At 48.4% G+C, this 24,642-nt stretch overlaps 1 protein-coding gene across 3 annotated transcripts in view; it reads left to right on the forward strand.

Annotated features, from left to right (window-relative positions):
- The window catches only part of PTGES3 (prostaglandin E synthase 3), a 217,638-nt gene that overhangs the window by 47,841 nt on the left and 145,155 nt on the right, over positions 1-24,642 (forward strand). For all 3 annotated transcript variants that reach the window (XM_085600959.1, XM_085600960.1, XM_085600961.1), the window contains exon 3: positions 12,270-12,339. In XM_085600959.1, coding sequence (XP_085457085.1) covers positions 12,270-12,339 — 70 coding nt within the window. The remainder of the gene's footprint in view (positions 1-12,269; positions 12,340-24,642) is intronic.

Consider the following 24,642-nt stretch of genomic DNA (forward strand, 5'->3'; position numbering starts at 1 on the left):
GAGCTCCTGGTCTTGTCCCCACTCTGCAGCCTGTGTCCATGTGGCCCCCCTTCTCTCCACCAGGGTGGTGTTTTGGACCTTGGCCCCCTACGATCCTAAGTCCCGAAGGAGACCCCAGGAAACAGACCATAAATATCTGTATGCAACACATGCCTTTTTTCCCCCTTAGGTAAGCATTGCTGCTTAACGACGCATTAAAGTGAGAATTTTACTTACCTGTAAAAATCGATATTTGAAAAAGTACTTGATAATTAAATTCTTGGTATCAAATTTATATAAAATTCGGACAGTCCAGTCTTTATTTGGAATAAATCCATAAAAGATGCACAGAAATACAGTATTATATCAATTAGATACATAACATCAGATAAATATTAAAAAGATCTTCTAAAAAAATATAGATAGTATACAGGTACAGAGGTATTATGGTGGCATAAACAGTGAGATAGATGTGTGTATATATGTTAAGCATCAGTCGGATAACCCATTTTAAAATGGAATACACTGTGCAAATTGTAGTATAAACTTTATCTAGTTCATCATTTTTAAAAAAAGGAGCACACATTTTCCTTCGCAATTGCAGAAGGGATAAGAGACTGCAAAACATTCGTGTTTTTAGATTGCGTAAACGATTAAAAGCATCCTTAAAACCATTTTTGTATGATAAATAATGGTTTTAAATAACGATTCCCGATGTCTTGATAAAGTTTGCTGAACAATAACAAGTGCTCAGTTGATTGGGCGGTAATACCATTACAGAGACATTTAGGTAAGCTCTTCTTCCACATGCCCATTCTTGGGAATGCTACTGCAAAGTGTGGTGTTCCTACCTCAAGTTGCGTTAACTAAAACCTTTCCTGAGTGTCAGTTACAAGTAATGAGTATCTTAGAATTTCCTTACAGTTTACCCCCAATATATATCTGCACTGTTCTTGTATCACTCACTGGATTCCCGGGTAGCCTCTATGACCCATGAGAAGCAACTTTAGTTCTATTTTACTATAGGCTTGTAAGGTCATCCCATACAGTTAAGACTTTTCACAACTCGAACCAAGAGATTTTGACTCTGCTGTCAAGGGCCAGGCACTCTCTTATCATTTCTTTGCTACACTTAGTTTCAGCCATGGTCCAAGTACTATGCCAGGTCAAAGGTACACCGGTATTAATGGCATCTTCAATATAAGGAATCGCTAATTCACTGTGGACAATATACGATGAAGTTGATCTAGGTACCGCCAATAGTCTACGTAGAAAATGATTCTTGAACATTTGTAAAGATTTGCAATTTGAAATGCCTTACAAGGCTGCCCCATCAACCACAGTGCGAATGCATTTGCTCTTATGAAGTTGCATCTTCTCCCTTCTGCCTTTTATTTCCAATTTTGGTTTCAAATCTAAAGATACTTCTGAACCCCTAATACATTTCAGCGTTCCAACTTCCATGAACCAGAATTGGAAATTTAATGCCCAGATAGGGAAAGCTCGCTGCTCAACAAAATGAGTTTTCTTAATTTCTTTCCCTGTACCACAAGCCATGACATAGGTTTTTGTTCAGCTTAATTTCATGTCTTTATCCTCAATAAATGCAGTAATCCTGTCAATAAAATGCTGTAGGCAGTTTGTGATAAAACTGCATCGTCCGCATACAGGAGAATGGGAGTTAGGCGTTTACCAACTTTTGGGGGGAGGGGTGGGGGGGGTCTGCAGGCAGTTGTAGGCATTCATCCACCCCGTTTATGTATAATGAGACTAGAAAGGGGTGCAAGGACACACCCTTGTGTACCTTTCATACCTTTAAAGCCTGGGATACACTCACCATTTGTACCATAGGGCATACGAGCAGTCAGGTGGCGATATAGCTAAAGAGGGCCATGGGTAATTAAGTTGGCAAAGCACAAAAATAGGTGTCCTTTCTTAGCGACCGTATATTTACTCAGGAGCACATTTAGAGTTAATTGCTCGAGTGCTGATTTCACTTCTAAAGCCCAATTGAGAATCAGGAAGCACGATTGTCCTCAGCTCAGGGCTCCAATCTTAATAAAATCCTGCCCAACAGCCTAACTGATGTATTAAGGAGAGAAATAGGTCTATAACACTGCACATCCCCCTATACCCATTTTTTGAATCTCGGGACTATAGTACTTTCAGCCCACGTTGCTGGTATAAAACCTTTTGCTCCTGCTGTGTATACTTGTGTTAAGATTGGTCCCCATAATGCCGGTTGCAACGTATGTCTCTATGGGGATACCGGGTGCCTTCCCATAAGCACATTTTTCTGAGGCTGAATTAACTTCACCAAGGGAAAATGGAGTTAAATATGGACGGCCAACCATAATTATTTCACCTGAGGGAGGTACCACAACTGTCAGGGTTGAAAATCCCACGGTAGTGCACTAGCCTGTTGCCTGCAGCACATACATCTCAATCGTGGGGGCAATTATATCCCTGAGGAAAGGTTGGTTTATAGTTTTCAAAAACAGGGCACTGTCGTTTAGTTTGGCTGCCTGCTCTAGAGCTTCCAGAGTCTCTTCCCACAATTGGGCTTTCCCGTTCTCTAATGCGTGTTTGTATAATAAACTCTTGTTTGTATTTCCTCCCTGTTTCTTGGTATTTACTGCTAGGTTCTTCTAAGATCCTTATTTGCATATGTACGCTGTTGATCAAACCAGCCCGGCTTATTTAAATGACCATATTTAGTTGAAGCTTTTAGCTAACTCCGATTGCCGCAGGGATTTTATAAAAGACTACAAGTATTTTATGCAGACAGGAATCTTATTCTGAGCAGGCAAGAAGATCTTCATTAGCATTAATAATCTTTTCTAACAGGGCCATTTCATTACTGCCTGACCATTTTAGGCTAATCCCATTGTGGTATTCTGTTTAAATGTGTTTCGCCACCTGTACCCCTTCCTTCCTTGTGTTGGATCTAAATATTAGTTGCTGGAAGTAATAGCGATCGCTAAAGGAACTAGGTGCGACCCTACAAGAAACAACCATTTTCAAGCCATGCTTAAAATTAAGATGTACTAGATGATTGAGTAGTTGTCCCGTCCCCCCCCCCGCCCCCCAAGATCAGTAACAACTCTATCTTGTCCTTTATTCTGTACTATTCATTCTAAAATCAGCTTATAAATCAGTTAATTTAACATCACCCCATATACATTGTGTAAAAAATGGGGATGGCCTTCTTTGAAATCATCCATATAGCCACACGTTTCAGTTATTACTTGACATTGTAGAACATTTAAAATCCCCTGCCCAGATACAAATATAAAGTACCCTTACACTGCCAATGAACAAATCTGTCTCGTTCTGTAAAGCAGAACCCACCATACTTTGTGATTAATCAAATCTGTCATTGTAATTGTTAAAACAGTTCCCAAATTACCTTTGATTGTAAATACAGAGTCTGATGACTGTTAACTGGTCTGATTTCATCAAGGTTAGTGAGGCTACTGTGAATATCCGTACCGCTAGCCCCCCTTTTCCACTAGGCCAAGTTGTAACTGGGGTTATTACGGAAGATTAGCCTTCGCTATTAAGCGTACCCTTGTGCCATGTCTCTTGTAAACAAATTCCATGTAATTATTTTAATGTCTTCTACGTTTAAAATTGAACAGCTTCTTTTTAACTCCAGCTATGTTTCAAGTCATAATATGTAATCCCTTGTCCTACGGGAAGGAGTGTGGGTTTTCTGTTCTGACCATGTGCTCTTTCCTGGGTTCCACTACTACAAGGGGTTCTTTCATGCTTGCTGGAGGCCATGATTGTCAATCGAAGTCATCGCAACTACTAAGGCTCAAATCAATTTGAATTTCTCCATCTATTTTCCCTATCTTGATTTCTTCTATGGTGGCTTGGGCGGGTATCATGTTGGATAATGGTTCCTGTGTCTATGGTGGCTTGGGCGGGTATCATGTTGGATAATGGTTCCTGTGTTAGGTTTAAAAAGCAAACCCAATGGTACAGCAGTAATTTGTTCCACCGTGCCAGTACTATAGTGCTGTCTATGGTAAAGGTCAGAGAGGTGTCGTTTGACCACGGGTGGGCAGCGAATGTTTACCACAATGCAATCGCCTTGGCCTTACTTCCTAGTGTCTCTAACCCATGCCACTCGTCTCACCATAATTACGCCCCGGCTTAGAAGCATTCGGTGCGTATATATACACGATTTGACAGCTAATTAACCACCTTGTTGTGTAGATCCCTTGACTCTGTTAGAGGCTTTTGATCTGGAATGTCTTTCAGGGTTATAACATATGATGCGGCTTCGGGGGGTAGATCTAGGGTGAGTGCAGCAGCGCTCGTTGTTTAATATTCTCATCACTCTGCCAGTGGATATGTCTCATCTCCTGGGTTACAGTAGTGCGATTGGCCCTCGTTATTCTGGCCATTTGAAAGGATTATGGGTTGTCCATAAGATTTACCTTCTTGATCATCCTTTGATCAGAGTAAGGAAGTTGCGGTATCATGCATTGCACATCTGGTGTTGTATTGTTGCCAGTTTTTAGTTCAGGCAGATTGTTCGTGCCCACTGATGTTTTAATGTCTGTTCAAGGGTTAGCGAGAGGATATGGTCTAACTGCTAAGGCGGTCGACCTCGAAGCTGGGGAACCGGGTTTGAATCTCGGCAGGGACACTCAACATACTGTGATTCTGGGCAAATCACTCTCTCCCTGTGCGTATCAAAATGAATGTGTCCGTCTGTAACGCCACTGGTGCTCATGTAAAGCGCTCTGATACCTTGTGTCTAATTTGAGCTATATAAAAAAAAAAAAAAAAAAAAAAGGGTGACCATACGATTCTTTAGCTCCCTAGCTTCTGTCAAAAATTTTCTTTTAATGTTATGTTTGCTGTGTATCCTTTTTAGCAATAATTCCAGACCTTTAGGGAGGGAGGGGTTGTGCTTTCTCCTTTTTTTTTTTTTTTTTTTTTTTTTTGTTTGAAACCGTTTATTACAGGACTCAAAAAAATTGTACAAGTATGGGCCTACAACCTTCCGGCCGGCCGCTAACAATATAAGGAGCATACGGTATATATTTGTAAAACACATGGTGCCGCTGCCGAGCATTTACAGGAGATAACATCGCTGCGTGTCACATTATGCAGACCCCATCATACGGTTCCATTTTAAATTTAAAGCACAGCAAACACAGACAAACCCACAAGGCAATCCTCAATCGAAATAGCAACACGTGCTCCCCTAGAGGGGAAATCTAGCCATCTATAGGAGTCTCAAGAGGGGGGGGGAGAGATCAGAACTAGGATTGGTGACACCCGATGCCCAGGTACCGGGGGGATGAGTTGGCTAAGGGGACGGGGCCGGCGATGGATCAGGCAGTAGGGGTGGAGCACAGATTCCCCCGCGGTAGGCGTTCCAGGGGCCCCACACTTTCACCCATGTCGCAGGCTTACCTCTCGCCACATACACCACCTTTTCCCGAAACATGCACCAGTCCATATGCTCCTTCCAGGCCGAGACTGTCTGGGTGCTCTGGGATCCCCACAGCTGGGCAATATCACGCTTGGCAACCATATATCCCAGAGTCACCCACCACGTCTGCGGCACCGAGTAGTCGGTAGGCTCCCACACATTCAACAGGCATCTCCTCGCTTCGGGCAACAGCGCCACATGCGTGACCACTCGCAGCACCTCATGCACACCTCGCCAGAATCCCTCCACCTGCGGGCACTCCCAAAGGATATGCAAAAAGGTCCCCAGCGCACCACACCCACGCTTACACAAACCGTCCTCAGCATAGCCCATACGCAGGCGCTTTGGCCCCGTCATATAGACCCTGTGGAGTATCTTGAGCTGGACGAAACGAAGGCGAGCCGGTATGGCCACCTCTTTCGGGGAGGCCACCGCGGAGATCCAGTCCTCGTCGTCCAGCTCCAGCCCATCGGCTACCCAAGCCTCACGAAGGGCAGTCAGCAAGTCTGAGCGATCGTTGATTAGTTTTTTATAGATCAGTGAGATCGTGCTGTCAGGGACGTGTCCATCCAGCACTCTATCCTCCAGGGGGGAGCACTCCGGGATGGAGGCGACGTCCGGAAAGACGGAGCTCAGCGCATGCCGGACCTGCAAGTACCGAAAGTACTCGCTGCCCTGCAACTGAAATTCCGTCTGCAGCATCTCGAACGTTTTAAATCCTCCCCTCGTCCAGAGATCCCCCACTCTGCTGATGCCTATTAAATCCCATTTCTCAAAGCCCTTCGAGGTCCACAAGGAGCCCAACCGCTCAGATGCGTATAGTGGTGACACCCGGGTCAAACGGTCCTTCCACCCCATTGCAGCATTAGCCGTGTGCCACACTTGCACCATGACACGCGTGGGGCCCGTCAGGCGAGCGTCGGGCGCGCTAGAGTAGAGCGCTCGATTATAGTCACCACCTGGAAGTAGCATCCTATCCATTTCAAACGCAGGGTTTAAGGCTGGCCCATATAGGCCCTGATTAATTGCGGCTAGCTGGGAGGCCCAATAATACCGTTTAATATCCGGGAGGGCAATCCCCCCATCATACCAGGGGAGCGTCAGCTTAGCCAGGGCAATACGTGGCCTCCCGTCCCAGAACAGGCGGCGCTGCAAACTTTCCACTTCTCGGAAGTAGCGCGCCGGGACAAGGTCCATCGTGTTCTGTAACGCGTATAGGAAACGCGGCAACGACATCATTTTAAACAATGCCGCCCGGCCGAGCGGCAAACGCCGCCAGCGCGCGACATCCTCTTTCAGACGCTGGAGGGGGGAAGCAAGTTCCGATCATACCGAGCCTCCGGGTCCAGAGTAATGAAGACACCCAGGTACCTAAATCCCCGCGGGGCGACCTGGATCGGACAGCCCCGCGGGAGGATAGGAGCCTCCCCAGAGAGAACGTACACACACGATTTAGCCCAGTTGATGACCAGACCGGAGTTACGACCGAATGAATGCAGAACATCAACTAGTACTATGAGTGATTTACGTGGGGAAGCTAGGTACAAGAGGATGTCATCAGCGTATAAGGATACACGGTCCTCATACTCGGTGGTCCAGCGGAGACCACGGATGGAAGGCTCCCACCGCAGCCACTCCGCCAGGGGCTCCAAGGCAAGTGCAAAAAGGAGCGGCGATAAGGGGCAGCCCTGTCGAGTGCCTCGGCCCAGCTCAAACGGAGCCGATACTCTTCCGTTCACCACCACCTGCGCCAATGGGCCCGAATACAGCAATTTGACCCAACTGATGAACCCTGGGCCAAATCCAAACTTCGCAAGCATCGCCCAGATATATGGCCATTCAAGCGTGTCAAACGCCATGGTGGCGTCTAAGGACGCCAAAATGGCCGGCTCCCGTATAAACTGGGCACGTGCGAGCACACCGTGCAAACGCCGCAGATTAAGGGCCGTGTTGCGATGAGGAATAAAGCCAGACTGGTCCTGATGAACCAACTCGCCCACCACGCCGACCAGCCGATTGGCCAGTACCTTAGCGAGAATCTTGGGCTCCGCATTCAGCAGCGAGATGGGCCGATAGGATGTAACCCGGTTCCGAGGTCTCCCCTCCTTGTGGATGACCACGATTGTAGCCAGACGCTGGTCCGGCGGGAGGGAGCCCACAGAGTGTGCCGCCAGGAACATAGCCCGGAGGTGGGGTGCCAGCGTATCCGGTCGTAACTTGTACAACTCGATAGGGAGTCCATTCGGACCCATGGCCTTGCCGGAAGCGACCGAGCGTATGGCGAGGGCGATCTCATCAGAGGTGGGAGCGGCGTCCAACGACACCCTGTCCTCCCCGGAAAGGGAGGGCAGCGCGATATCACTGAGCAGGGCGAGGGAATCCTCTTCCGAGCAGGAAGACACCGGGGAATACACCCCATGGAAATAATCCGCAAAGCAGGAGACAATTTCTTCTGGCTCGGTCACACACACACCATCCGTTTTCTCAATCTGCGGGACCACACGATTCGCTCTCTCTTTTTTGTCCAACCACGCTATAAGCTTACCAGCCTTATCACCCACATCATACAAACGCCCCTGTTGCTCTCTACTGAGGCCCCTGGCCGCCTCCGTGACGAGGGCCCTGTAGGCCGCCTGCTTGAGTTGGAGGACACGTAATGCAGCATCCGTCACCCCACCTTCTAGATTCCCCTCCAACTCGGCTATTTCAGCCTCCATCCGGGTCACCTCCTCCGGCTCGCGCCTCCGGGCATGGGAAATGAGGGAGAGGGCCTCTCCTCGGAGTACTGTCTTGAAGGCCTCCCATAGCGGTATGGCCGAAGGCACAGACCCCACATTCTCATCAAAATATCGCTGAAGGGATTTAATCAATGCAGCGCGAATGGAGGGGTCGCGCAGGTACTAAGGATTGATTGGGACCACCCTACCCTCACCCCTCGGAAAGACATCAAAGTGCAGTAGGAGCGGGGAGTGGTCCGAAATACCCCGTGGCAAATGGCGTACCTCTCCCACCCTCCCAACATAGGCCGCCGGGACAAGGACATAGTCTAGTCGTGAGAGACTACCATGGGCTCCCGAGTGGAAAGTATACTGTAACTGCGCGGGGTGTTTTAAACGCCAGCAGTCCACTAATCCAAATGTATCTAAGAGGCCGGGGAGCCACGCCTGTGCCCGGGGGAGGTCCCTAGGGGGGTGACGATCCAAAGATCCAGATACCACCGCATTGAAATCCCCCCCCCACAACCAAAAGCCCCCCCGGAAGGCCAAGGAGAAGGCGCCCAAGGTCCGCAAAGGTGGTCGACTGCAGCCCCGGTGGGATGTATATTGACACAAAGACAACCACTTTGCCCTCCAGTCTTCCCACCAAGACTGTATAGCGTCCCCTATCATCGTGGAGCACCTAATCAATCTCCAACGGGAGCGAGTTCTTCACCATGATGCCCACACCCCGTGAGCCGGACGTAAAGCCAGAGTGAGCCACTAGGCGATATCCACGCCGATTCATGGCGCAGAAGGAGTTACCAATGAGGTGTGTCTCCTGCAGGAAGACTACATCAGGCGAGATTCGCTTCAAAAATTGCAGGACCACACCCCGTTTGATCCTGTCCCCCAGCCCATTCACATTCCAGGATAACAAAGTTAGTTCCTTACCCCCCATCATATACAAGAGCCATCATTCGTACCCCGGAGAGCACTTTAAAACCAACACAATAATACGTTTGCCTTGTGGTAAGAACGAACAACACCCCCCCCAACCCACCCACCCCAACAGAACTCCCCCCTCCCTGCACCCCTGCACGAGCCCAAACAGCCCCCCCAACGTGCAGTGTGCCTGTCGCCCCATATATAGTTAGACTAACTAAGCCCCCTAGAGGAGGAGGGAGAACCCCCAAGAGACCCAACACAAGCTCCATAGGAGGGGAACTTACAAAAAACTGACGCAGAATTAAAAGTGGCATCATTTTCGTCCAGAGTGAGGCCCATTATGAGACCCTCAGTCCTGATCCAGCGTGCCGTCACCCCCCCCCCCCCCCGCCGCCCCGCCCCCCCGCCCCCCCCCCCCTGATCACGATCCCCGGGCAGAGTATCCAGCCAGTCCCCGGCCGCCTCGGGACGATCAAAGAAATGCGTGCGACCATCCACCTCCACACGCAACTTGGCCGGGAAAAGCATGACATACTTGAGGTTTAGGTCCCGAAGACGGCGTTTGACACCGAGGAAGCTCAGTCTCTGCTTCTGGACCGCTGGAGTGAAATCAGGATAGAAATTAACCTCCATGTTGTCTAGCTTGACCGGTCCATGCAGTCTGGAGGTTTGCAGGATAGCGTCTCTATCCCGAAAATTGAAAATCCGGGCGATGAGATGTCTCGGAGGGGCTCCGACATTAGGCCGACCCCCGGGAACCCTGTGAGCCCTCTCCACAGCGAAGAACTTGCTCAGCCCCCGTGGCTGGAGATGGGTAGCAATCAGGTCCTCCACAAAAAGATCCGCCGCCGCCTCCTCGCGTCCCTCGGGCACCCCGATAATGCGAATGTTGTTCCTCCGTGCCCGACTCTCGGAGTCCTCCAGGCGCCGATCCATTAGCGCCGTCGCCCGACTAAGCCGGCGCACCTCCGTTTGCAAGGCCGCCACATCTGTCGTTAGGCCCGATGCGGTGTGGGCCAAAGAATCTACTCGGTCATTGGTTTTGGAAAGATCGGCCCTCACCAGGCCAACATCCACAAGGACCGAGTCAATCTTCTGCGCCAGTGTATCAAACCGCTGGCCCACCGAGGCTTTCATCTCGGCAATGGCGCCCATAACATCTCGCAGAGTCAAATCTGCGGGCAGGTCTGGGGCATCAGGAGGACTCTCAGGGGGCTTGCGCGGTCCATCGGGCGATCCCTTCTGGAGGGTATAGCGGTCCATACTGTTGGCCTGATGGACGGCACCGCGCCGGGTCGATTTGGTCTTTACCCGGTCTCCATCTTGTTTCGTGGCCATGGCCGCCAGTCTCCCAGTCGCACCAGCCACGCCGTGTAGGGCAGGAAAGCAGACACAGGCTCCGGGGGGGGCCCCCTCGGGGCAGCGGGGAGAACAGTCGGCAGGCAGGCAGGGTCTCTCAGCAAGGCCACACCACACCAACACCAAGGGCTCCGCGACCCAACCCTGCAGAGACAACAAGGCGGTGCGAAAGTGAAAGTGCGGGGCACGCGAGTCGCCAGGCCCTGCCTGCCGCTGTTATTCACTTTGTCCCTGGATCACCCCACTGCGCAAATCCGGGGTCCGGCGAGGGGAAGGCCGCACACTTCAATCGGTGCTCACTCCGGTGTCCGAGGTCCGATTCGGAAGCGGGAAACGGGTGCCACCTCAGCTTAGGTTCACCAACCTAGTCCCCTCATCCAGGGCAGGATAATGTCAGGATATTCGTAGGAGGTCGCGGAGGTCCTCGGGAGCCTCGCACCTACGTGGCCATCTTGGTTGCGCGCTAGGCTCCTCCCCTGCTTTCTCCTTTTCATTTGTCGAGCCCTGACCCGGTGTTCTTTTTACCCTGGGGCCAGACATTCCTTTTGTTCTTGTTGGTTTCTATCACCTGTTGTCTTCATTTTTTGGACGGTGGCGAGACCAAATCAACTCTAGATAACTGTTATCTCAAGGGGCTCTGACACATTTGGCATTGGGGCAATGCTCAATGTATTCGTAATAATTATTGCATTATCCGATGCTAACTGCAGGTCAATTTCCAGGATGTTTGGCTCAATGGCCACTTCACCTATAGCATTTTCTAATGCTCTTTTTGGGCCTCCAAACTGGCTTCTACGTTGGGGATTTCCTCATTAAGCCTGCTCGTGGTGCCCATAAGATAGTTGGTTATAAAATTACCAGACTTCCCAGTTTTTGTACAGTTGCTTCTTTGGGCAGTTTTTGCTTCCCCATGATATTTAGCCTAAATATCTCCTGCATAAACACAGAGCACCACAGTAAGGTGTTTGACAGTAATTCTTACTGGTCATGCCCAGTATCACCAGCCAAGAGAATGGGCCCGGCCTCAATCGGCCGTGCGCCAGCTATAAGCGCAATGGAGAATGCCGCCTCCTGACAGCAGCTGTAGGTGATTAGGAGCGGTGTGCCCTGGGACTGGAAGTCCCACCAGGGTGCAGACCGAGTTCCAGGCACAGAGAAGGCCGACGTATGACTTCTTTCTAAATTGGTCTCGAATTATTTTTGAGTGGATCTCATTTATTGCCTCTGAGTACAACATATGCTTAGCACTACCCTCTGAGCCCACACTACCACAAAAGAGAGCATTTAATAATATAATATTTGCCTCTTAACCAGAAAGGGTTGCCTGGACTCTTGACACAGTGCATCTTGTTTTGGTCCACTATATAAAAAGCCAGCTTCCTACATGCAGCAAGAGAAGAAAGCATTATGCAGCACAGCTAAGTAAATTATGTGGCAAGAAAAAATAAACGTGGTTTTGTGGCAGTATTCCCTGTTTTGTCACTTTTACGATGTTAAAATTGTGGTTGCAGGGGTTTCATGTTATATTATCAGTTTAATATGTAAAATGCAGGAATCTTTGGTAACTTTTGATCTAATTAAGCTAAAGCAATTTTTCTTAACTTCTGCAAATTATGCAGAAGATTATGGTTTGTGGCAAATCATTTTTATATGGAAAACACTGCTGCCTCAGAATTTCAAAATTCCAGTGGTTTTTAAAGGGCACTTGAGGAATCCTTTTTCTTCATAATTAATTTTGATGCTCTCCCTTTTTTTTTTTTTGGTTCGAAAGAAATTGCACTAAAAGAATGTGGTTTCAGCATGCCACTAAATATGCTTATTCATCTTTCTAGTTGTCTTGGAGGCAGCGACAGTCTTAAACACCAAAATGAAGTTGAACTTTATCAATCTATTGACCCAAACGTGAGTACATTTCACTTTTTTCCTATATTTCTTAGGCACCTTTTGATGTCAGCAAGCTGCTTCACTGTGTTTTAACTTCTGTCTGATTGTAAATTTGTAGTGTACATGGAGGCTTGCTGATGGGGAATTCAAATCTGTGATCGAATTCAGTATTGTTTAGCGTCTTAAGTATTCTTTCTTTGTATTATTTTACATTTCCATGAAAAATTCATGTAGGAGCTTAAAGAGCCAAATGTTGCCTTGTGGCTGCTGCAGAATGCTTGTGTGTGGTACATGGTAGTAATAATTTGTTTCTTGTTGCGATCTTGATTGAGAACCATATTTTATTTATACAATATTTTTAGTTTTGCAATTGATAACAGCAACAATGTTCATACAGACAGCATTCCATTTTCAGTGCAGTATTCCACCACTCCTCCAGTAAATCCATTATCGCCATTCCAGGGTTGACTGGAACTGTGCGACCAATCACTTATCCCGATTCTGCACATATAGTTTTCCAATATTTCTGTATGGTCACACATGACCATATATAGTAGAAAGTTCCCTCGAGTTGCACATCTAGTTCAGTTGGGAGGATCTTGCTTTACCAATTCACCAGAGCTCTGTCGGTGAATAGTGGAATCTATGCAAGTATTTAAATTGTATGAGGCACAATCTAGAGACCCAGCTAGGCACCTCAGTCATTCCCTTCCTCCAGTCATCCTCATCCAGGTCGCCTACATATAGAGCCCATCTATTATGGAGTTGTGTAAGGGTGTTGGAAACTGGTGGCTGGTCGTTCACCTAGTATTTGGGATGGAGGGCTAGCCTGAGTGAAGTCCTTTGCTCAGGTGTGTGGGAGTCTGGAATATAGTGCACTCTATTCCCCTTTTCTTCTCCAACCTGGCATCGAAGATGACACGGTATAAGACCTCCCAAAGCAGACTAAACACGACAATATTTGTCACGACAGGCGTCCGGTCCTGCGGAGATGACATACGATACTCTCAAAGTGTAACCTGGTCCTGACACGTCTATGAATCTGATCCTAAGGGCAATTACAGACACCAGACTGACTGGAATCTCGTATAAGCGCAGAGGGATGCAATGTTACCTTGCTACTACAGATCTCTGACAAGTGGTTGGCCTGTTCACGGACAGGTACAGCTCCTCAGAGTATGACCTCAAAGGAATGCAATCAACGCTACAGAAGTTAAGAAAGACATTAGAATTATGTGAGCAGGTGGAAGATGCAGAGGGACGATATTGTTGCAATAACTTGAGACCTCAAAGGTCTTCACTCAGGCAAGCCCTCCATCCCCAAAACTGGGCAGCACGATCAGCCGCCAGTTTCCTGCGTGCAATGTGGGTAGTGCTAACACGTGTTAGCTGGACCTCTCCCAGAGAGGCAACGGGTAATCTGACGCTTGACCGGGGAGGGGCTGCCTTGCTCTTCAGCCGTTCTGGCCCAGCACTAATGCTGTAAGTGTTTCTATGCCATCATGCCTTCCAGCACCAAGAACGGGTGGCACATGCAGCCCGTTGGCTGTCTCGTGGGTGAGGGCCGCACCCACACTGCGTCGGTAGGCCGGGTGCCAGATGTAGCCGAGTAGGCCAGGGAAGCTGTACGTCTAAAGAAGTATCCTCCTCCCCACTTAAGTGTTCTTGTCCCCAGGCAGACAGGACTGTCTGGGACTTTATCAGTCCTCCCACACCCCCTAGCTCTATTTGCTTACGTTTCCAGACCTGTGAAGTGTTTCCAGGCCAGCCACAAGTCTAGAGCCCAGAGTGTTATTTTGCTGGCTGTCTGTTTCAGCGGGTGGGTCTTGTGCATGCAGGAGCAAACTGTAACGTGCTTGCTGTCACGTGACCCTCTCTTCCATCAGGGACGGCAACTCTTTAGGCCATTGGCTCTCTGGCGTGTACATTCCGGCAAGGGGAAGTACAAGGACCGCACCACTCACGTTGCTGGACCTTGGCCCCTACGCCACCTCATTTTCTCCCAGGTTCACTGCTGGCATAGGGCCCAACAGTGCTGCCTCTCGCGCGTGCTGAGGGCTCCCACAAGCCATGGATGGGTAGTGCTGTGACCGGAATATGACTGATAATAGGGCTGCCGCCCTGGAGCTCAGCAAGTGGAGTCTGCTATCTTGTGAGCTCCGTAGTGTGGATCGATTGAACCGTTTTAATCATTCTTTGAGAAACCTTGTAGCGTCTTGCAGCTATTTTCTATGACCAACATTTGTGTAACTGTTGAAGTTGAGACCTGAACTTTGGCACCAGTCATCTGAAGGTTTGAAGTTCGAGAAATTAAAGTGCTTAAGAATAGTAGAACTGCAATATGAAGCTCTATTTGAAAAAGTAAATGAAATAAATAAAAATCAAGTCATATATTTTACAGATAAAAATACCCCAACTCTGTGAAATGTGGCTCCGGTCATCTGCAATTCAGATGCAGCTCCAAAACAAAAAGGGCACCTGGGAGGACAATTTTGTATGGGAACAACAATTGAAGACTGTTATCAACCATTTAACTTGTTTGTTTTTAAACATGAGAAAGGGGCAGGTCTACTGAAATTTCTTATTGAAATGCTGAAAACCACCAATGGGGTTGTCTCTGCCCTATCCACCGGAAAAAATAAAAGTGCATTTTGCAAAACTACCTTTGCCTAGTTTGCCAATTCCCAGCCTAGTTTCCATTTTGATTGAAATATTTGTTGACACCACCTTCTAATTCGCTATGATTTTCTTCTCGTTAGTGAAATGGTTTATTTTAGAAATGCTTTATAATAATCACTAAAACCATAAAAGTAACAGATTATAAAATGCAAATCTCAAAAGATGCGGTTGTGCCATTGAGCTGTTTAAAAAAAAAAAAAATTTAAAAAAAAATTAAAAATGCCTTGAGTAATGCTCTTTCTGGTGGATACTTTATCTAACCATCAATTCTTCGCCTTTAGAGTATCCCCGGGCGCCAGTCTGGATCTAGAGAATTGTTTCAGCAGTGTGATGGTAGGTGATTCTATTCAGCTCCATACCACCCAGAAGTGATGGAGCAGCATCACAAATCGGCACCACCACCGCAGTCTTTAGGCAGTTTTCATTGCCCTCACCCCAAAAGCGGGGCGTAACATAATTAAGGCAGTTGTTGGTGACACTGTGCTGATTTCTAACTTGAAGCTTTGTTAGCTGTTAAATAGACACCACTCCACAGCATGGGGGTTTGAGGGCAGTGAAGATCCTACAGTTGGTGTTCTCCAAGAAGAGCATTACCCAAGATGAGTCACCTTTCTGCAGATGGGTACTTAGAATTGCAGATTTGTCACCTTTAAAATAGATCCTAAATCAGTACAGTGACTGTGGCTGGCTTAGGCCTTGGACTTGTCCAAACAATCCTGCTGTGCCGAGAATGCGGAGTGATTTCATCAGACCAGGCTGTACTGCAACGTGAACGTATGCACTGACGCCAATGTCTTATCTTGGCAGACCCAGAAAGATGTAATCCTCCTTTGTGCAGTGGAGGTAAACGTTCAGAGCCCTCTTGGAATCAAGTTGGTGGAGCCTGTTGTCCTCTTTTTGAAGGGGTAGGGAGCAAAGTAGAGTGCCCACTGTCGAAGGGAGTTACAACATTCAGTATAAAGGCTGTCTGAATCCTCTGCAGCATTTTTTCTTGAAAGAAGGTGGTTGCACTGAAAGTGCCTGCTGTTCTCTCACTCGTCGGGTTGGCTTAATTGTAGTGAGTCCGTTTTCAGGGACCAGAGACACACCATACAACTTTTCATAGGCTTTAAGGGCGTACATAGAAGTAAAGGGCAGACTTCGGTAAAGATGGCGCTGAGACCTCTGTCGTTCTGGGTTTGCATTTGGAGTACCCATGAAGTGCGTCATCTTGGGGAGGGCCTGCAGGAAGTTATTTGGTCTAACGGGGTGGGGAAAGGGCAGATGACTTGAGTTGCCCAAAAATGCCTAGATCGAGTTTGGGCTAGAACATTAATTTGAAAGATCCCCAGTCTATTCATCGAGGAGGCGCTCTTAAAGTCAAGATTGGCCTAGGAGAAAGCTATTGGCAGTAGGGACATTAAGCTAGGTTGCTTAACAAGTGCTTTCCTTCACCACAAATCCGTACCCAAGGTGGAGGAATGCCTGGAGTTTATCTGCCTAGTACGCGCTCAGTCACTCTTCCTCCAATTTAGGTACTGGACCCTCACAGTAGCAGCTTGTACTGCTGACTGGGCTAAACGGGGATCTGACTGTTTCTACTGTAAAACTATCCAAGAAAGTGATGAATTTGTGTTTTTTGCCCACTCTATGCCAATCCCAGAAACAAAAGCATCATCCCTTTTCAGATCCCTTAGCTTCCAAACTCCAATTGAAGCGCTTGTGGTTGTGGCTGTCTCTAAACCAAAGTACTAGGGCCAGCATAAGCAGCCATGCCCCAAAAGTTTTATGTAGGACTTAGATTTTGTACTGTATGTGAACTTACAATTGTTTATTGGTGTTCAATTGTTTTTGTAGTGTTTTTAACATTTTGTCGATGTATTTTTGATGAGGCTGAAGTCTCGAACTGTCGATTAAAATAGAATGAGCAGACCAAGTTAAGTTTCAATTGGCATCCTAAGCAGTGTGGAGGGGAAATGTTTATGAAATCTTTAATGAACTGCATTGCATCTGGTAATTTAAACAAGGATTTCAATTACCACACATTACTGGCTCAGTCAGGCAATTAGAATGACTTGGGCCAAGGCAGGCTTGGGGCCTAATATTGACTTTGGCGATGTGGTAGCGGGCCACCACGTCACTGCCCTGCTCACACACTGCCAAATTCGACCAGCCCTCAGATTAGGAGTTTTCTCTTGGGCTGGCGGGTGTTGCTTTGGTGGTCCCATGCGGTGAGCCTTAGAGAGGCACCGCAATGGGAACGCCAAAGAACGTTCCTGCATGATCTGGACTTTGAAGTCCATGACCTGAAGAAACTTGGAGAAGGAACTGGACCCCGCAGCGGCACCACCAGCATGTTGCAGGCCACACACTGCGGCATCACCGCCAGGGGATCATGGATCCCCGGCAGTAGCAGTGGTCCGACCTCTGAAGTCTTAATACATCGGTCGGACCGTCGGCGTGGCGGGTGCCACACTGCTACCGCCAAATTACTAATTAGGCCCTTAGTCTTCAGAATTCGAAGCAGGAGAGCTAGCGGCGAGAAGGCTTGCTGTACAGGTTGGGTTGGGTCATTCACCACTGCAGATCTTGAGCTCTCCCTTTGAGACCTGGATGTAGCTGGAGAGGCTGCCTTGATACTGGGTCATTTGAGATTTCAGGCTCCATCGCAGGACCTGCGTGTGCCACCTGGCTTTGCTGCCTAGGATGCATGATGCCAAAAGACTATGAAGCCTCAGAGCCATCCTCGTGAAATACATGACTGAACTTGAAACATCGAAATCATTGCCCGAATAACTCATATTGGTGGAGGTAGGGCCTTGAATCTCGGGTCCGAATCCCCCCCAGTGAAGGAAAGCCTCTGAAGGAATCAGATGAGACATTAGCACTTTTATGGTGGTCTTCAACTGTGACTGCAGGAGCCCACTTTCAGCAGCCAGTCGAGGTACAGAAATTGGGGAATTCCTGACATCCAAAGATGGGCAGTGACCAATACAATCTCTTGTACAGAAGTGGGGCTGAGGTGATGCTAAATGGGAACATGGCACATATAAAGTGTTACTGTCCCTCCTTAAACTGCAGGTAACACCTGTGAGTCTGAAGGACATGAATATACATGTCCTGTAAGTCCAAGAACACTATCCAATCGCCTCAGTCCAGAGTGACAGATGTTTAACCAATGCGAACATCTTCAATTTGTTCATCCATAGGAAGAAGTTTAGCAGGTGAAGGTCCAGAATAGGCCTGTGCCCATATCCTTTTTTGGACCGGGAAAATAGCAGTAATAACATCCATTGCTTTTTTCAGTCCGATACCTACCTAATGGAACCTTTTGGGTAGCAAAAGTTCCCCCTGCTTCAGGATTTGCAAGTTTTCCTCATGTCTGGTGTAGGAGGTAAATATGGTGGGGAGGAAAGGGTAGAGTGTATCCCCTATAAAATATCTGAAATACCAATTTGTTTAAAGTAATGGATCTTCAGACAGGTAGTGTGAAATAAAGCTCCAATCTCTGCCAGGCACTGGTCATAGAGGACAAACTAAGTGGCTTGACAGCCAGTGTAGCAGGGAAGGAGTTGAAGGATTGTTATCCCTACTAGCCTGCTCATTGTCTGTCGTAATTCTGAAAGAAGTGAGCTGTTTCCTGCACTGTGAGAGAGTGCCATCTTCCTTGCATGGTATGCCCCCACTTTTGCTGAATTGCTGAATGTACTTTGACTGAGTGTGCCCTGGACTCCTGCCAATCAGGTGCCCAGGGCATATGTTTCTTCCCTAAAACAAACAAAACCCAAATTGGCAAACCCTGGCCACATGTCAGCCCCTGGTAAATGGTACCCTAGGTACCCAGGGCCTTGTGACCAGGGAAGGCCTCTAAGGGCTGCAGCACTCATTGTGCCACCCTTAGAGGCCCTATACCCTTACACACACACACTGCCTTTGCAGGCTGAGTGTTTGGGTGCAAGACAAAAACAAAGTCGACATGACACACATCCCTGTGTGCCATGCCCATCACCTACACTGCCATGGCATACATCAGCCACCCCTCTAGCTGGGTGCCTTATGCCAATGTTGTGGGCACAGGAGCAGGAGCCCTGTGCCCCTACAGTACCCAGGTCCATTCCTGAGCACTGTAAGTGCAGTGCTGCCATTTAAGAGTACATGGTGCTGAGAGCTCGTCAAACACGAGCTCCACAGCACCATAATGGCAACACTGAAGACTGAGAAGTTTGGTATCAAGCTTCTCAGCACATTAAACCCACACTGGTGCCAGTGTGGGATTTAATGTACCTAGCACCTCAGAGGGCATCTTAGAGATGCCCCCTTAAACCTAACCTACAATCCACGTCTGCTCTGAGGCTGCCTAGGCTGCCACACAGCAGACATGTTGCTGGACCCCTGGGTAGGAGAGCCCCTGATCTCCTGGGCCTGCAACAATGCACATCCTGGGCGAGGTGCTAAATCTCCTCCCCCAGGATGGACAGGGGGAAGCTTCAAAGGTATGCCGCCTCTGTGAGCTTCCCCAGGCCACTGCAACCCCCCACTCTGGCAGGAAGCTTTGGCCGGAAACCCCAAATAAGTACAGGGGATGTGCCAGCCTGCCAACTCCACCCCTCAGGTGGGGGAGGCCAGGTGAAGCACATCTCCGGGCTTTCGCCATCTTGAAAATGGGGAGCCCTACCCTATCAGGACTAGGCTACTGTCCCCCTCCCACAGGAGAGAGGCAGGATAGGGGGTGTACCCACCCCCGGACAGGGACCCATTGGTCCCTGCCCTTCACCTACCTGTAACGCCCCTAAATCTAGTATTTAAGGGCACCCTGAACCTTCCTTCCCTGATTCCAGATTCAAAACTACAAAGAAGAGCAAGAAGAAAGAAGACCTGCCCTGCAGCTGCTAAGAAGACACCAACTGCTTTGGCCCCAGCCCTACCGGCCTGTCGACCCTCGAACCTGCTCCATCCCGGCATCTCTTGTGGCCAGCAACCTCACAAACCCCGGAGGACCTGGCTACCTTTTGGCTCTAAGCACCTGGGACTCCCATGAGTAGAGGCTCTACTCAAAACATACCTCTAATCCCTGGCAGCAGCCCGGAACCGTGAACCCAGCACACTCTGCACCAGCCAAGCCTGGCCAGTGCCGGAGTGAACAAAGACCACGAGGACGACCCCACAGCGACTGTGACCCCAGCGACTGTGACCCCGAGTCCGGCACCCAAGGACCTCCCTCGACACTCCTGAAGAAGCCCACCCCCCGACCGCGATCAACAGAGGGTAAGATTTCCCGACACCAAAAGGCACACCTGCACGCGGAGCCCAGTGGCCCCCTGAGCCCAATCCCGGGGTACCTACCTGTCCTCCAACTACCCAACTTACCTCTCAAAGTGGTGGTGGCACCTGAAGAATCCTCGTCCCCGAGCTTGCAGTCTTTTTCTAAACCGGAGATTTCCCAATGAAATCAATTGAGCGCCCGAAGGCTCAAAAGCACCCAGCCGCCCGAGTGGCCCTGGCAGTGAAACCTCTACCCACCTACTTCCCCACTTGCCCTGAGTAAGTGACCAGGAGCCCAGCTCCCACAGCCGCGTGGCTTGCAAGTCAGCAGTCACCGACCAAGGCCCCCCTATCCCTCATAGGATAACATTGGGCCTAACTCTCTCTCTGCACCCGGCCGCCCTAGAGTCGCTGAGGGTGAACCAACTGTACCTACCTGACCCTGGGGGACCCCGGAGTCTATGCCCAGAACCTCAACTCTGCCAGTCGAGTACTTACCCTTAAACCGATAACTCTATTTTCCTCATGGGTTAACATTGACTGGCTTTTTCCTGTAATTTCTTTTAAGTGTGGACTTTTCAAATCTTAAAATATTCACCAAAAATCAGCCGAGTAACGAACAAAATTACTCACCTGCCCTCCCAGTGCTGGATCTTGGTGCCCAACACTGACTCTGAAAAATACTTACAACTGTACTTACCCGTAACCCAATTTTCTTCCATAGGAAATCATTGACTGTTTTCTTTGAAATATTTTCCAAGTGTCAACTTTTAGAATACGCAAATATTGTTTAAAAATCATTACAGTAATAAAGTCGACTTTCATCACTTGATTCGAAGTACTGACCCAGGACTGAATCTAGGATCCAGTCCTGGAATTCCAAAAGTAATCCAAAAAGTAATCTGTTGCAAATAACTTGAAATTTCCATTGAGCTCAATGCATTGTTGTGTTTAAAATAGAGTTGCCTATTGCAACCACTTGTAACTGTTTACAAAAGTCAATTGCATATTGCAAAAGTATTTATATAAAACATCTCATTCTGAGAAAGTATATTTTAAATCCAAGTGTTGGTTCTAAAATAAAACCAGCATATATTTTTTTATAAATAAACCATTGGCCTAGAGTTCAGTTATTGAGTGTGTGAGACCATTTGCTGACTGAGTGTGTACAACAAATGCTTTACACTGTCCTCTGATACTGCCTTACTGCTCAACCAAGCTACCACTTTAGAGAGTAAGGTTATATCTAACTTTAGCCTCTGTCAAACCCTTGGGGACTGTGGACTCTGTACACCCTTTATCTATTGAGGAACAGTATATACAGAGCCACTTTCTCACATTGGTGGCAGCGGTGGGATACAAACTTGCATTTGTTGGACTACTTGGTTACCATCTGATCACACGACAGAACTCTTAAAATTGCCTTTAGAATTCTGATTGGTCTTTTCCAAAATTACAAAGTCTTGCTAGGGCCTTGCTTAAGTCCCATTAGAATTTTAGAAACATAAGTCACTATAGTCAGGTTAGAGGATTAGAACTGTCGGGTTAGAATGACTCAAACAAACCCAACTGTTAGTGACAATATTAACATGGACCTGGTGGAGGAGCTCGACCTCACACCTTACTTACACTTGTCTTTCAAGGAATTGAGGTCCTTATGCGAACTTAAAAATTCACCAATGGGCCTGCATCCAACCAAACTAGGGCTCCAGGAGCTCTTGCCTGAGTATGCTAAGGACCACCCATCTGAACATGGTGATGGCCAGTCAGATGAGGAAGGGGAAGCAGAGGAGGTTGACAATAACCCCCCCCCCCCCCATACTATCCCCTAGGGAGGTGAGGGCACCCATACCCTTCAATCCAAGAATTAGCATCTGGGCACCTAGAGATTACACGGGTGACTCTGGTACCAGAGAGAACACTGGGGGACCCACCAGTAAAGAGGACAGCCTTTTAGCAAGGGTGGCCAAAAGATTAGAGCTAGAGTCCAGGCTCCTGGCTCTAGAAAAAGAAAGGAGAGAGATGGGTTTAGCACCCATCAATTGTGGCAGCAATAATAAAAATAAGGATAGGGAGGAAACTTCTGACCTTAAAATCCCCAAAGGGATTGTCCCTAAATTTGAGGAAGGTGATGATATCACCAAATGGTTCACAGCCTTTGAGAGGGCTTGTGATATCAGAAAGGGCTTGTGATATCAGAAAAGTAAAGAAACCTCTCTGGGGGGCACTCCTGTGGGAACTGTTCTCTGGTAACTGCAGAGACCGGCTTCTGACCCTTTCTGGGCCAGAAGCAGGATCCTATGACCTCATGAAGAAAGCTCTGATTGCGGGATTTGGATTCACCACTGAGGAGTATAGAATTAGATTCAGGGGGCTCACAAAACCCAGACCCAGTCCTGGATTGATTTTGTAGACTTAGTGAAGACACTGGATGGTTGGTTAGCTGGACATGGTGTGCAGGATTTTACTGGATTGTACAATTTATTCATGAAGGAACATATATTAACTAACTGCAGAAATGAAAAGTTGCATCAGCATTTGGTAGACCTAGGTCTAATTTCTCCCCAAGAATTGGACAAGAAGGCTGACCACTGGGTCAAGACTAGGGTGACAAGGACAGCCACTGGGGGTGACCAAAAGAAAGTGGTCACAAAACCTCCCCAGGGGAAAGGTGGTGAGAATCCCAAAGATAAAAAGTTTGAGTCTTCCAAAGGGCCCCAAAAACCTGTTCAGGTGGGTGGGACCCAAACTACTCCCTATGTGCCTCAACCCTATAGGGGGAAGAACTATGATCCCTTAAAGGCCTGGTGTAATAACTGTAAGAAGTCAGGACACTTAACTGTATCTTGCCCCCACAACAAAGCCCCTAAGGCACCCAGTACAGCTACTCCTGGGGCAGCAAGTATACAAATTGGATCAGAGGTGTACCCTGAGCAAATCTGGGAACACACTGAAGCAAGTAGTCTCCTTGGGAGAAGTGGAGTTTGCCACTGTAGCTGTGTGGCCCCCCAACTTAAAGAAATACTTACAGTACCCCTGGGTGAATGGAACTAGGGTAGAAGCCCTGAGGGATACAGGTGCCAGTGTTACTATGGTGAAAGACACACTGGTTTCCCCTGAGCAATACTTGATTGGGAAGTCTTACCCAGTCCCCAACGCTGACAGTGTCACCACTAGTCATCCCATGGCCATGGTGACATTAGGCTGGGGGGGGGGGGGGGATACTGGCCTGAAACAGGTAGTGGTCTCTCCAAAGTTGCCAGCTGCCTGTCTTCTTGGAAATGATCTGGAAACCTCAGCCTGGGCTGAGGTTGAGCTAAAGGCCCATGCAGCCATGCTGGGCATCCCCAAATTGGTGTGTGTGTGCAAACCAGAGCACAGAGCAAGAAGAATGGTGAAAAGGTAGGTCTGGAGCCTGAAATAATGTCCCAGCCAACCAAGAGAAAAGGTAAGAAGACTGGGGAACCAGCTTCTACACAGCTAAACATTCAGGACCCCTCTCCCCAGGGAGAGGATTTGGATACCCCTGAGGGAACGGAGTCCATGGAGCTTGACCCTTACCAGGTTGAACTCTTGGGTCCAGGGGGACCCTCTAGGGAAGAGCTGTGCCAGGGTCAGCGAGACTGTCCCACTCTTGAAGGTCTGAGGCAGCAAGCTGTTTCAGAAGCCAGGGGAGATCTCAGTGGTACCCACAGAGCTTATTGGGAAGAGGGATTACTGTATGCTGAGGCAAGAAACCCCACTCCTGGAGGCACCAGGAGGGTGGTAGTGCCACAGAAGTACAGGGAGTTCCTCCTACTTTGGCTCATGACATCCCCCCTAGCTGGACATCTGGGGCAATCCAAAACTTGGGAAAAGCTAGTGAGTCACTTTTACTGGCCCCAGATGCACCAAAAGGTGAAGGAGTTTGTCAGCGCCTGTGTTACCTGTCAAGCCAGTGGCAAGACTGTTGGCCACCCAAAGGCCCCCCTCATCCCACTACCAGTGGTGGGGGTCCCCTTTGAAAGGGTAGGAGTGGACATTGTGGGTCCACTTGAACCTCCCACAGCCTCAGGGAACACATTTATTCTAGTGGTAGTGGATCATGCCACTAGGTACCCTGAAGCAATTCCACTTAGGACTACTACAGCTCCTGCACTAGCCAAGGCCCTCCTGGGTGTCTTCACCAGGGTGGGGTTTGCTAAGGAGGTGGTGTCAGACAGAGGTTCCAACTTCATGTCTGCTTACCTAACACACATGTGGAAGGAGTGTGGAGTGCAGTATAAGTTTACTACACCCTACCACCCACAAACCAATGGCCTTGTTGAAAGATTCAACAAGACATTGAAAGGTATGATCATGGGTCTCCCTGAAAAACTCAAAAGGAGATGGGATGTCCTGTTACCATGCCTGCTTTTCGCT

Source organism: Triturus cristatus, chromosome 4_2 (genome assembly GCF_964204655.1).
Source record: "Triturus cristatus chromosome 4_2, aTriCri1.1, whole genome shotgun sequence".
In the NCBI taxonomy this organism is placed as follows: Eukaryota; Metazoa; Chordata; class Amphibia; order Caudata; family Salamandridae; genus Triturus; species Triturus cristatus.